General features: G+C 43.4%; 1 protein-coding gene across 3 annotated transcripts in view; it reads right to left on the bottom strand.

Moving 5' to 3' along the window:
* RNF138 (ring finger protein 138) overlaps window positions 1-14,042 on the bottom strand; it is a 47,773-nt gene extending 33,731 nt beyond the window's left edge. For 2 of the 3 annotated variants that reach the window (XM_005665330.4, XM_013999276.3), the window contains exon 1: window positions 13,832-14,042. In XM_005665330.4, coding sequence (XP_005665387.1) covers window positions 13,832-13,941 — 110 coding nt within the window. In that variant the 5' untranslated portion in view covers window positions 13,942-14,042. The remainder of the gene's footprint in view (window positions 1-13,831) is intronic. The other variant, XM_084964420.1, reaches the window with a different exon arrangement.
* Window positions 14,043-14,588: the final 546 nt, after the last annotated feature.

Genomic DNA, 14,588 nt, shown 5'->3' with positions numbered 1-14,588 from the left:
CCGTGAGCTGTGGTGTAGGTTGCAGGCACGGCTCGGATCCCGCGTTGCTGTGGCTCTGGCGTAGGCCGGTGGCTACAGCTCCGATTCGACCCCTAGCCTGGGAACCTCCATATGCCGCGGGAGCGGCCCAAGAAATAGCAACAACAACAACAACAAAAGACAAAAAAAAAAAAAAAAAAATTTGTATGTTAAGGAGTTCCTGTCATGGCAGAGTGGTTAATGAACCCAACTAAGAACCATGAGGTTGCAGGTTCGATCCCTGGCCTTACTCAGTGGGTTAAGGATCTGGCATTGCCATGAGCTGTGGCGTAGCTCGCAGACGTGGTTCAGACCCTGAGTTGCTGTGGCTGTGGGGTAGGCCGGTGGCAATAGCTCCGATTAGACCCCTAGCCTGGGAACCTCCATATGCCTCAGGAGCAGCTCTAGAAAAAGCAAAAAGACCAAAAAAAAAAAAAAAAAAAAAAAAAAAATTGTTCATAAACACAAAAGACTCCAAATACCCAAAGCAATATTGAAAAAGAAAAACCAGGCTTCCTGAACTCAGACTATACTGCAAAGCTACAGTAATCAAAACAGTATGGTACTGGCACAAAAACAAACATATAGACCCATGGAATAGGAACAGGAACAGAAATGAGTGGAATACGAATTGAAAGCCCAGAAATAGACCCAAGCACCTATGGTCAACTAATCTATGATAAAGGAGGCAAGAACATAGAGTGGAGGAAAAACAGTCTCTTCAGTATGTGGTTCTAGGAAGTTCCTGTCGTGGCTCAGAGGGAAAATGAATCTGACTAGTATTCATGAGAATGCAGGTTTGATCCCTGGCCTCACTCAGTGGGTTAAGGATTCAGTGTTGCCTCGAGCTGTGGTATAGGTCACAGATATGGCTCAGATTTAACACTGCTATGGCTGTGGCACAGGCCAGTAGCCATAGCTCTGATTGGAACCCTAGCCTGGGAACCTCTATATGCACAGGTGCACCAGCTCTAAAAAAAGTGGTTCTAGGAAAAATGGACAGCTACATGTTAAAATTATAACATAATTGGAGTTCCCACAGTGGCTCAGCAGTAACGAACCCAACTAGGATCCACAAGGATATGGGTTCAATCCCTGGCCTTGCTCAGTGGGTTAAGGATCCAGTGTTGCCATGAGCTATGATATAGGTCACAGCCAAGGCTCGGATCCTGCATTGATGTGGCTGTGATGTAGGCCAGCAGCTGTAGCTCCAATCTGACCCCTAACCTAGGAGCTTCTATATGCCACGGGTGTAGCCCTTTAAAAGAAAAAAGAAAAAAAAAAAAAGAACATTCTCTAACACTATACACATAAGTAAATTCAAAATGGATTAAAGACCTAAACGTTAAGGCCAGACACTATAAAATTACTGGAGGAAAACATACACAGAACACTCTTTGACATAAATCACAGCAATATCTTGTTTGATCTACCTCCTAGAATAATGACAAAACAAAAATAAACCAATGGTTCCTAATCAAACTTAGACGCTTTCACAGCAAAGGAAACAAACCATAAACAAATCAAAAAGACAAACCACAGAAAGGGAGAAAATAGTTGCAAATGATGCAATCAACAAGGGCTTAATTTCCAAAACATACAAACAACTCATACAATTCAACAAACCAAAAAACCGAGAAAATAGACAGAAGACCTAAATAGACATTTCTCCAAAGACATACGGATAGCCAGTAAGCATATAAAAAGATGTTCATCATTAATTATTGAGAAACACAAATCAAAGCTCAATGAGGTACCACCTCACACCAGTCAGAATGGACATCATTAGTAAGTTTACAAGTAACAAATGCTGAAGAGGGTGTGGAGAAAAGGGAATCTTTCCACAATGTTGGTAGGAATGTAAATTGGTACAACCACTAAGGCAAACAGTATAGAGGTTTCTCAAAAAACTAAATATAGAACTACCATGTGATCTAGCAATCAGTCTTGGGCATCCACCCAGACAAAACCCTAGGTCAAAAAAGATACATGTACCCCTATATTCATAACAACACTACTCACAATAGCCAGCCAAGACATGGAAACAACCTAAATGTCCACTGACAGATGAATGGAACAAAACAATGTGGTCCATATATACAATGGAAAGCTACTCAGTCATAAAAAAGAAATAATGTCCTTTGCAGCAACATGGATGCAACTAGATTCTCATACTAAATGAAGTAAGTGAGAAAGAAATACAAATACCTTAAATCATTTATATGTAGAATCTAAAACATGGCACAGGGAGTTGGCATTGTGGCTCAGCAGTAACGAAACCACTAGTATCCATGAGGATGTGGGTTCAATTCCTGGCCTTGACCAGTGGGTTAAGACTCTGGCGTTGCCCATGAGCTGTGGTGTAGGTCCCAGACTCGGCTCAGATCCCTCATTGCTGTGGCTGTAGTGTGGGTTGGCTCTGAGTTGACCCCTAGCCTGGGAACCTCCATACGCCGCAGGTGCGGCCCTAAAAAGTTAAAGAAAGGGGGGCCAGGGAGGCACAAATGAACCTATCTATAGAACAGAAAAAAAACTCATGGACATAGAGAACAGACTTGTTGCTGCCAAGGGGGAGGGGAGAGAGTGGGATGGACTGGGAGTTTGGGGTTAGTAGATGCAAACTATTACCTTTAGAATGGATAAGCAATGAGGTCCTACTGTGTAGCACAGAGAACTATATCCAGTCTCTTGGCATAGAACATGATGAAAGATAATATGAGAAAAAGAACATATATATGTGCATGACTGAAGTCACTTTGCTGTACTGCAGAAATTGGCACAACAATGTAAATCAACTACAATTAAAAAATGTTTACGAGTTCCCGTCGTGGCGTGGTGCAGTTGTTAATGAATCCAACTAGGAACCATGAGGTTGCAGGTTCAATCCCTGGCCTTGCTCAGTGGGTTAGGATCCAGCGTTGCCGTGAGCTGTGGTGTAGGTTGCAGACGAGGCTCGGATCCCACGTTGCTGTGGCTCTGGCGTAGGCTGGCGGCTGCAGCTCCAATTCGACCCCTAGCCTGGGAACCTCCATATGCCACAAGAGCAGCCCTAGAAAAGGCAAAAAGAAAAAAAAAAAAAAAAGTTTAAAAAAGTGAATAACATCCAAAGAATCAAATTATTTTAATAATTCAAATATATTAAAAAGATTTTTAAAACAACTGAAAAGGAATGCCCTCTAAGAAGCACTGAGGTCAACTAAACAAGATTGGTTCCCACTGTGGTGCAATGGGTTTGGCATCATTTTGGGAGCACTGGGATGCAGGTTCCATCCCAGGCAGGCACAGTGGGTTAAGGATCAGTCATTGCCACAGCTGCAGTGTAGTTCACAACTGTGGCTTGGATCTGATCCCTCGTCTGGGAACTCCATATGCCACAGGGAGGCCAAAATAAAAAAATAATTAAGGTTCAAAAGTAGGAGTTGAGAAATATAGCAACAACAACAACAACAAGACAAAAAAAAAAAAAAAAATGGAGTTCCCGTCGTGGCGCAGTGGTTAACGAATCCGACTAGGAACCATGAGGTTGCGGGTTCGGTCCCTGCCCTTGCTCAGTGGGTTAACCATCCAGCGTTGCCGTGAGCTGTGGTGTAGGTTGCAGACGTGGCTCGGATCCCGCGTTGCTGTGGCTCTGGCGTAGGCCGGTGGCTACAGCTCCGATTCAACCCCTGGCCTGGGAACCTCCATATGCCTCGGGAGCGGCCCAAGAAATAGCAACAACAACAACAACAACAACAACAACAACAAAAAGATAAAAAGACAAAAAAAAAAAAAAATAGTAGTTGACATCATGGCTCAGCGGAAATGAATCTGACTAGCATCCATGAGGATGCAGGTTCGATCCCTGGCCTGGCTCAGTGCGTTAAGGATCCAGCATTGTCATGAGCTGTGGCGTAGGCCAAAGACACAGCTCAGATCTGTGGCTGTGGCATAGGCCAGCGGCTATGACTCCAACTCAAGCCCCAGCCTGGGAACCTCCATATGCTTTGAGTGCGGCTCTAAAAAGACATAAAATATTCAAAAGTATACATCAGAAATCTCAGTATATTCCAAGTGTGTCCAAAAATAAGCAATTTTTTTAAGTATTTGTTATTTTTTGTCTTTTTTTTTTTTTTTTTTTTTAGGGCTGTATCCGCAGCATATGGAGGTTCCCAGGTAGGGGTCCAATCAGAGCAGAAGCTGCAGGTCCACACCACAGCCACAGAAACACAGGATCTGAGCCGAGTCTGCAACCTACACCACAGCTCATGGCAATGCCAGATCCTTTAACCCACTGAGCAAGGCTGGGAATCGAACTCTTATCTTCATGGATACTGTCGGGTTCGTTAACTGCTGAGCCACGACGGAACTCCAAAAATGGGCAATTCTTTAAAAAAGATTTAATAGAAAAAACTGAATAGCATTATAACTTTAAAGAGAATCAAGTATCCAAATCTGAACGTATAACATGTAATAATATACAAAAGCAAAGCAACTGACAGAAAAATAATGTAAAAATAAGCAGTAAATTAGATTATTATTAAATCGTAGTCATAGAAATGATCACAAATGTTGCAAAGCACACTGTGAAAAGTAAAATTATAAATTAGTATATAAAAATTTAACATGGAAAAATGTACAAAGCCTGGCTAGGAACTACATGAACAGCCATTTTTTTTGGCCACACCAGAGGCAGGTGGAAGTTCCCAGGCCAGGGGTCGAACCCACACTACAGCAGCAGTGATCTAAGCTGCTGCAATGACAATGCTGGATCCTTAACCTGCTTCACCACAAGGGAAGTCCCAAGAAACAGATTTTAAAGTGACTTCTAGACACCATTATGAAGTAAATTAACAAAATATTGCTTTTAAAAAAAAAAAAGCTAACAAAGATGATGGAATACAGATATACATTTATAGTATTAATGGCACTGTATGTAAGGCAGCCCAATTTTGTGGAAAGCAACATAACATAACATCTGTATAAACAGCAGTACCTATTTATTGAGCATTTAATATGTGCTAGGCAGGGTTCCAAATAATTTACATTCCTTACCCTGAATTCTTAAAAAATAAATAAATGTTTTAAAACTTCCTTTATTTTACGGATGAGAAAACTAAGGCTTAAAAAATAAATAAACTGAGGAGCTTGAGGTTAATAGATACAAACTATTGCCTTTGGAATGGACTAGCATTGAGATCCTGCTGTGTAGCACTGGGAACTATGTCTAGTCACTTATAATGGAGCATGATAATGTGAGGAAATAGAATGTGTACATGTATGTGTGTACTGGGTCACCATGCTGTACAGTAGAAAAAAAAACAGTATTGGGGAAATAACAAATTTTTTTTAAAGATTAAAAAAATAAAATTTCTAATAAAAAAACAAAATAAAAATAATAAAAATTTTTACCAGTACCCCAAATAAATAAATAAACCTGTAAGAGGCTGAAGGTAAGATGTTTCTTTTTTTTTTTTTTTTTTTTTTGGTCTTTTTGCCATTTCTTAGCCCACTCCCGTGGCATATGGAGGTTCCCAGGCTAGGGGTCGAATTGGAGCTGTAGCCACCAGCCTACGCCACAGTCCCAGCAACGCCAGATCCAAGCCACGTCTGCAACCTACACCACAGCTCACGGCAACACCGGATCCTTAACCCACTGAGCAAGGCCAGGGATCGAACCCGCAACCTCACGGTTCCTAGTCAGATTCATTAACCAGAGCCACAATGGGAACTCCTAAGATGTTTCTTCATTGAAGAACACGGCCTTGCACATTTCTCCTACCTCAGGGTCTTTTGCCCAGAATGTTCTCTCTCCACAAAATATTCTATACACATGCACACAGCCCTTCACAAACTAACACTTACATATCACTTAAATGTCAGCAACAATTTCACTTCAAGAAAGGTCTTTGACTGACTTACCCATCCATCCACCAACCCACCCTAGATCTATCTGGTCCCTTTCTTATACTTTCTCTTTGAACCTATGAGTTTATAACTTGAGTGTCTGTGTGAATTAAAATGTGTCTCACCAATGGCAGCTCTGAGGGCAGGGATCATATCTAACTTTACACCACTGTATGCCCAGCAGTGTAACACAGAGTTGGACACCTTGTAAGTAGTCATTAATATTTGTTAGAGCTATGAATGCTAATTTACCTTAATCTAATCCAAAAATTTCTTAACCAAAAGCTATAATCCAGTCCTCAAATCAAAACCATGAATACCTTCCATGTACAAGACATTTTAATAGAACTGTAATCATCCTTGTGTGATATAGCTGACAAATTCCCTTGTATTAACCCTTTGACCCAGCAATTCCACTTGTGAGAATTTATCTTACAGGAAAAGCTCACATGTGAAATGGTACTTTCCCCCCCTTTTGGTCCCCCAGCATATGGAATTCCCAGACCAGGTGTCAGATCCAAGCTCTGCAGTTTTGACCTACACTACAGCTGCAACCTACACCATAGCTGCAGTAATGCCAGATCCTTTTAACCTACTGTGCAGGGCTGGGGATCAAACTTGGGCCCTGGTGCTGCAGAGATGCCACTGATCTGGTTGCACTCTAGCAAGAACTCCTGCTGAAACTCCCGATATTTATACACATTTAATCGTAATGGCATATTTGTAACAGCAAAAAACTAAAAACAATTTAAATGCTCATTAGTATAAGACTGGATAAATAATGATACATTAAACAATGGAATACTAGAACACTAAATATGTTCCATGAGGTCAGGAATTTTGTCTGGACTGTTGAACCCTAGAGCCCTAGAATCTACAATAGTATTCTCAGCACAAAATGGATACTCCGTGCAGTACTGGTTGAATGAATGAAAATTCTACTATCAAAAAAAGCAAAAGAAAGTAAAAAGGCCCTTTATATACTAATACAGAATGACTTCCAATAAAGTTAACGTGAAAAATAACGAGGTACAAAAGAAGGCATATAGTATGCTGTTCTTTGTGTAAAAAACAAGAAAGGTACATTTACAACTTTGTTCATATACATCTCTCTGGAAGAATATGTAAGGTCAGAGTGACTGTAGGAAATAGTCATATTATTTCCTTTTGTACCTTTAAAACCGTGAACTAGAGAGTTTCTGTTATAGCTCAGCAGTTAAGGAACCTGACTAGTATCCATGAAGACATAGGTTCTATCCTGGCCTCACTCAGTGGGTTGTGGATGAGGGGTTGCAGTGAGCTGTGTGGTGTAGGTTGAAGACACAGCTCAGATCTGGCATTGCTGTGGCTGTGGCACAGGCTGGCGGCTACAGCTCCAATTCGACCCCTAGCCTGGGAATCTCCTTATGCCTTGGGTGCAGCCTTAAAAAGACAAAAAATAAAATTCTGAACTACAATATTCTCCATTCATAACACCTTTGATATTAAATATCTGGACCAAAAAACTTGATATAGATTCCTGTTTACAATAATAATCTAGTTCTTTGTGGAGTTCCCATAGTGGCTCAGAGGAAACAAATCTGACTAGCATCCATGAAGACACAGGTCTGATCCTGGTCTTCGCTCTGTGGGTTAAGGATCAGGTGTTGCCATGAGCTGTGGTGTAGGTTGCAAACTCCGCTCAGATCCCAAGTTGCTGTGACCTATATACCACAGCTGCAGCAACACTGGATCCTTAACCCACTGTGCCACAGCTGGAACATCTAATTTTATATTTCCATGCATTTTGAAAACTATAACACACACATACAAGATTATTATTATCCACAAACATTGTTTCATTTGGTCTTTGCAACAACCCTGTGAAATAGGTTGTTTCTACCCTAGCTTTACATCAATTTTATGGCCACACCCACGGCACATGGAAGTTCCAGGGCCAGGAAATGAATCTGAGCCACAGCTGCGACCCAAGTTGCTGCAGTGGGATTCTCCCTGTTTTATGGATAAGAAAACAGGCTAAAAAGAGTTAAACGACTTGACCAAGTGATACAGCTAGTAAGCTGTGGTCTCCCAATACAAACTTTCATTCCATTATTCAACATCAAATGCAAATAGTAGGCTCAGGTAAGTAAAAGTAGACCTGGGCTGCTGCCTTTCAATCATCTGATTCCAAAACTATCATGATTATAAACTGTGATGAGAGGTACAAAGGAAAAGTTTCTCAGCTCTTTTATCTCCGATGCTACTGTTCCTTCCTCTATACCATTAAGCACATTTCTTCAGATATAAAACTGTTTACTCCTCATCTCCCCTCATCTCCCTTTTGCTAGACTGATTTGCTAAACAGAGCTTATTTAAAAAAAAAGTAAAAGAAGAGGAAAAAAGGTGTCAATCAAGAAAAAACGATTTTGATGTCTCAAAGGAGCCTGTATCTTTAGGATGACCTATTACCCTGAAACAATTTAAAAGGTTATCTTTAAGTTTCTCCCAATTTCAAACTAGCAAATGCCAGATGAATTTCTCTCCTGATACGACAGGCTTTATCATCAGACATTGCGAGAGAAAAGCAGCTTTCCTACCCATCAAAGCTCCCACTTTTAGTATTATTTAATTTAAAATCTGGTACCTGTTATCTTCCTAGTCTACAATCAAAATCATTTCCCAACATAACTTGTAAAGTTGTTTTTAAAAAAATTCAGATATCTTAAGTTACTCTTCAAGACAAAATCAAGTCAATCGTCTTTTACATAAATACCATAGTTTTTTTTTTTAATATACCACTTTACAAATAACTATCTTTCAAGAGGATTCAGATAAAGTCTTAAAAACCTTAAGAAAATACATGGCCTAGAGTGGCATTAATTAAATCAGCAAGAATCCATATAAGCCTGGCTTTCAGAATTATAGTAAGTCTGTAAAAAAGAAATTTTGACAGTATTTTTTTAATAACATAACTGCCCAAACAAGATACCAATAAAATTAAGATTATAAGAAATATTAAATGAAAATCAGGAACTGGATAATCCAAAGCAGGTCAATATTAAATCATACAAATCTACACTTAATGAGAAGTGGAAGCTGATTTATGTTAGCTCATTTTAAAAGATGCCTCCTTACATACATGCCCCAAAGCAAAGAGATTAGATTTCCATTTTTAAAGAGTCTAGCAAGACATCAACTTGTCATTATATGTAATTTTCATTATGATAGAGCTTATCTCTAACAGTTTACATAGTCATTTTCTTAACCATTCAAAACAGAGAAGGGAGATTTGGTTCAAAAAGCATATGAGGAGTTCCCCTCGTGGCGCAGTGGTTAACGAATCTGACTAGAAACCGTGAGGTTTCGGGTTCGATCCCTGGCCTTGCTCAGTGGGTTAGGGATCCGGCATTGCCGTGAGCTGTGGTGTAGGTTGCAGACGCCGCTCAGATCCTGCGTTGCTGTGGCTCTGGTGTAGGCCATTGGCTACAGCTCCGATTCAACCCCTAGCCTGGGAACCTCCATATGCCATGGGAGCGGCTCAAGAAAAAAGGTAAAAAGACAAAAAAAAAGCACAAAAAAACAAAAAACATTTGAAAATTACAAAGGAAAAAAAAACCAAGAAAGATAAATGTCTTACCACTATGTTGGTATGTACCTTCTGGAATATTACTTTGAATACCTGCTCAATTTTAATATTAATTCGTCTTTACGTGTTTTTCAAAACATTACATCTGACCACTCTAAGGCATCTGACACTGTTAGCTACCCTTTCTTTAAAATTCTTCTGAGATTCTCCTATCACACCCTATCCTGGTTTTCCTCCTATCCTGTCCACTTCTATCTTCTCAGGTTACACTTTTCTCCACACCACATTTAAGTATATATTCTCCAGCACTGTGTTCTATCTAGACAGCCCTCTGCTATCTTTCAGTTTATGTACCTCCCCCACTGGCTACAACCCTACTCACAGCTTTAGCTTCATGTATTCTAGATCTATGTATATACAGTTAACTACTGGACATATAATCATTAAATCTAAAATGACAGGAATCTCTTCTCTCTACTCCCACTATCATTACCTTGGTTCAGGATTTAATCATTCCTCTCTCTGATAGCAATAAATGACTTCTTCACTTGTCTCACCACTACCAAGCCAGACAATGCTACTAAAGTAAACATTCCAAAATTAAAATGTGACCATGCTGCTTTCCTGCCAAAATTATTCAATAGGTCTCTATAGCTTTCAGGGAAAAGTTTAAATTGGCTTACAGAGTAAATTCCTGCCAACATCTCCAAGCTCATCTCCACTACACCCATCTTTTGACTCTAGCCAAATTGTGTAGTCCGTATAGTCATCTTCTGTAACCCCTCCTCGCTTCTGCATATGCTGTAAACCTAATCAGGGTATTTCCCAACAAACCCTGAATACTAATTCTGACCTAAAGTATTACTTCATCCAGGAAATTTCTCCTATACTCATGAGATGATTTAGATACCTGCTCTCAATGCTCATAGAAAATCTCCCCCCTCAATTTCTTCCATAACAATCACAATTACATATAGGCCTTCTCCATTAGACTATGGACAGTCTCCAGAGAAAGAGCACTTTATGTATGTCTCTCTACTTGACATACAGAAGGCCTTCAACAATTGCTGTTTGAAGGAATGAACAAGGATTAAATGGGAATTTATATTCATATAAAGTTATTCTAGTAACAATGGGCTTGCTCCTTTTACTAGAATGGGCAAATCCTTTACTGTTGTTAAAATGGAACAGGGGCCCAAAGCTCTTGTCACATCATCTCTCACTACCTACGAGCAAAAAATTGATTTTGCAGCTAAATCTGAATTTGTTTAAAGGCACAGGTTTGTCCTTTGTGAAAAGAGCAAATGACATTGTAAGCTACATTATTTAAAAGAGAGTTCTGGAAGTGATCGTTGTGGCTCAGTGGTTAACCACTCTGACTAGGAACCATGAGGTTGTGGGTTTGATCCCTGGCCTTGCTCAGTGGGTTGAGGATCCAGCATTGCTGTGAGCTGTGGTGTAGGTAGCAGACGTGGCTCAGAACCTGCGTTGCTGTGCCTCTGGCATAGGCCGGCAGCTACAGCTCCAATTAGACCCCTAGCCTGAAAACCTCCATATGCTGCGGGTGCGGTCCTAGAAAAAGGCAAAAAAACAAAAAAAAAAAAAAAAATTTTTTTTTAAATAAATAAAAGAGAGTTCTGAAGTTCCTGCTATGGCACAGCCAAAATGAATCCTATTAGGAACAAACCATGAGGTTGTGGGGTCAACCCCTGGCCTTGCACAGTGGGTTAAGGATCCAGGGTTGCCATGAGCTGTGGTGTGGGTGGCAGACACAGGTCAGACCTGGCACTGCTGTGGCTGTGGTGTAGGCTGGCAGCTGTAGCTCTGATTCAACCCCTAGCCTGGGAATCTCCGTATGCCCTGGGTGCGGCCCTAAAAAGCAAAAAAAAAAAAAAAAAAAAAAAAAAAAAGAGTTCTATTTCCCCACCAAGCATCTTCCAATCATTACCATTACCACCCCTCCCATATAAAACGTTTTCTCCCTCTACTTGAATTTATGGTTCAGCCAGAACCTTAGAGCAACTGTATATGTGTTTGAAAGGGGGTAGTACAGGTAAAGGAGGGAATGGGATGGGGGAAAGTGAGTAGTAAGTGTCCATTCCTCTTAACAAAATCTACTCCATGTTTCACTTCCATATCATAGCCCAAGGAGATGGACTTGAGAAAAGCCCTCAATAATCATCTCCACTGTCTTCTCCATAGCCTTGAGGTCAAGCTAAGCCACAATCTCATTTAATAAAATGTCTCAAAAGGGAAATGAACTAGAGCAAAGAGCATGGAATTTTGAGGGGAACTGGAGATTACAATGAGTTCTATGAGGTCAATGACCCAAAGGATCATTGAAATGATGCTGTCCAGAAAAGACCTACTTCCTCACTTTGCCCTCCTTCTCTTCCTTTCTTTAACCCACTGACAGCCCAAGCACAGAAAAACCATCAAGTTATAATAATGAACACTGACAGATTAAAGACCAAAAAATGTGTGTATATAAATATACGTATATATAAATATCTCAAAATATTTTTCTAACAGTCTGCATTTGTTGCACCAAATGATATATAAATTCCAAATTGTAATTTGTCTTTCACAAGCAGCAAAAATGTAACTGGTAATAACTTCTATCATGAAAAGTCACATACTCTTGGAATTCCCATCATGGCGCAGCAGAAACAAGTCCAACTAGGAACCAAGAGGTTTTGGGTTCGATCCCTGGCCTCGCTCAGTGGGTTAAGGATCTGACATTGCCGTGAGCTGTGGTGCAGACTGCAGATACGGCTCAGATCTGATGTGGCTGTGGCTGTGGCCTAGGCATGTAGCTGTAGCTCCGATTGGACCCCTTGCCTGGGAACCTCCATATGCTGTGGGTTTGGCCCTAAAAAGCAGGAAAAAAAAAAAAGAAACAACTGTATGGAAATCCATGCTTAAGAACCTCAAATTCAACAACCCATTCTTGGAGTTGCTATTGTGGCTCAGCTGGTAACAAACCTGACTACTATCTATGACGATGCAGGTTCAATTCCTGGCTTCACTCAGTGAGTTAAGGATCTGGCGTTGCCGTGAGCTATGGAGCAGATGGCAGACGCGGCTGGGATTCCACATGGCTGTGGCTGTGGCTAGGCCTGCAGGTGCAGCTCTGATTTGACCCCTAGCCTGGGAACTTGCATATGCTGCAGGTGTGACCCTAAAAAACAAAAACGAAAAAACAAAAGAAATCCATTCTTTACAAAGTTAGATAATCTACCACTCCCCTCATAAAGTCAAAGGAGAAACCAATTTTAGAAACTTGTTCGATTCTTTTCAGCTATATGAATACACACAGAACTTTCAAGCCTGAGTGTATATTTTCAGACAGAGATTTCCAGGCCTCACCCGCCAGAAATTCTTTTATAAGTTTGGAATGGAGCCTGGGAATTGGTATGTTTACTTAAAAAGTTCCCCAGGGACTCCAATCAGCAGCCAGGTTTGTCAGAAGTGCTATATACCTTTACAAGATGGGCTCTTTCCAACCCTTACTGACATCCTAGTAGTCTATAAAATTATCAAAGTTCTATAAATGTGCCAAATCGAACAGCACCAGGCCACCTTACTGAATCCCTTTGTGTTCCCATCACCTCTGGGGTTACTGCATTAATTTCAGTTCATTCCTCACAACAGCCGTCTTCACCTTTGTAGTAACCAAGTAATAAGCAGAGGAGTAAAACAAAGGAAAACTATCACTCCAATACCCGGAAATCCTGTGAGTTCTAACAAATGAAGGAGGCAAACCCATTCTAGCTCATTCCAACTAGTACTGAATGGTGAACGCATTGAAACACATTCAAGGGTGGTCTGTGAAGCAGGGCCGAGAGGTTAAGTTAGATGAGACCTCATGGATCAGAAAAGAATGGGCCAAGGTTCTTGAAAAGTGAAACTTGAAAGCGGGGCCGGTCGCGAAGCGGGCTGTGCGGGCACATCCAGCGGGTTTTGACACTCGACACCCCAGCCTTCACTCAGGTTGCTAGGAAACAAAAAGGCTCCCTGTTCCCTGCACCCCTTCCCGGGGCTGCCGGAGAGGAGAGGGGCCTCGGGGCCCGAAAACGCCACGGGGACCGGCCTGGGCACTGCCCCGGGGGCGCGAGGACGGAGGAGCCCTGGGGCCCGCGAGCTCGGGCGGAGGGGCCGGGCGCAGGCACCGGGCCGCGAGTTCAGAGGGAGGGCGGCCCGGGGCTCCGACTGGCTGGGAACAGGCCCTCAGCGCCTAGCGGCACTCCGGGAGGCCGCCTGCGGGCTCGCGTCCCGCCAGGCCGCAGCCCAGGGTCCGGGGCTGGATGCGGGGCCTAAACGACCACCCGGTTCGGCGCGGGGGAGGGGCCGTCTACTCACACGTGCTGACAGGCCGCGGTCCGCACGGGCGTTTTGAGCACCTCCTGACAGACAGGGCAGTAGAAATCATCTTCGGTGTAGGACGTGGCCGCAGAGAGCTCCTCGGCCATGGCGGGGGATGGGGATGAAAGCGATGGCGGCGGCAGCGGCCGAGGTGGCGGTGGCGGCCCGGGGCCCGACTCCCTGCGCGACCCAGAGGGGGCGGGGAATCGCGTCAGGAAGCGTCTCGAGTCAGGAAGGGGGCGGGCCGAGGCGGGGTCGAGACAGGGCGGGGCCGAACGCCGAGACCCTATGGCCGCACGCGCCAGGCGAGGGTCGAGCCCAGGGCCGCTCCTGGCTCAGGGGCAGGCCGGGAACGCGCGCCGGGTAAGAGGCCGCAGATGAGAGGCCGGCGATTGGCCGGCCTCACGGCTGCTTCCACCGGAGCCAGGAGCCGCCCCTCTCGCCCGGGAAGGGCGTCCCCAGCCCGCGGCCATTCCCCCGCCCCCCTCAGGCCACTCCGTTACCTGTCTCCACGCCGTAGCTGCGACTCCGCCCTCAGCCCTCTTCTGCGCGTCCGGCCTCCCTTTCCCTGACTTCTCAGTTCCTTTTCCCCACCCCCACCCCGAGCCCCCCGCCCCCCGCCCGCGCAGCCGCCTGCTCCTCACCAGGTTACCTACCCTTTTCAGCGGCGCCCCGCCCCGCCCCCGTCCTAGCCAGCCCCCGTCCCCTCCCCCGCCCGGCCCGGCCCCGCCCCGCCCCCTCCCCTCCCGCCCCT

The sequence above is a fragment of the Sus scrofa genome, chromosome 6, assembly GCF_054392235.1.
Source record: "Sus scrofa isolate SSC_HxYL_T2T_F1_AM1 chromosome 6, Sscrofa_HxYL_maternal_Yorkshire_Landrace_v2.0, whole genome shotgun sequence".
NCBI classification, from domain to species: domain Eukaryota; kingdom Metazoa; phylum Chordata; class Mammalia; order Artiodactyla; family Suidae; genus Sus; species Sus scrofa.
This window is presented reverse-complemented; position numbering and strand designations above follow the sequence as displayed.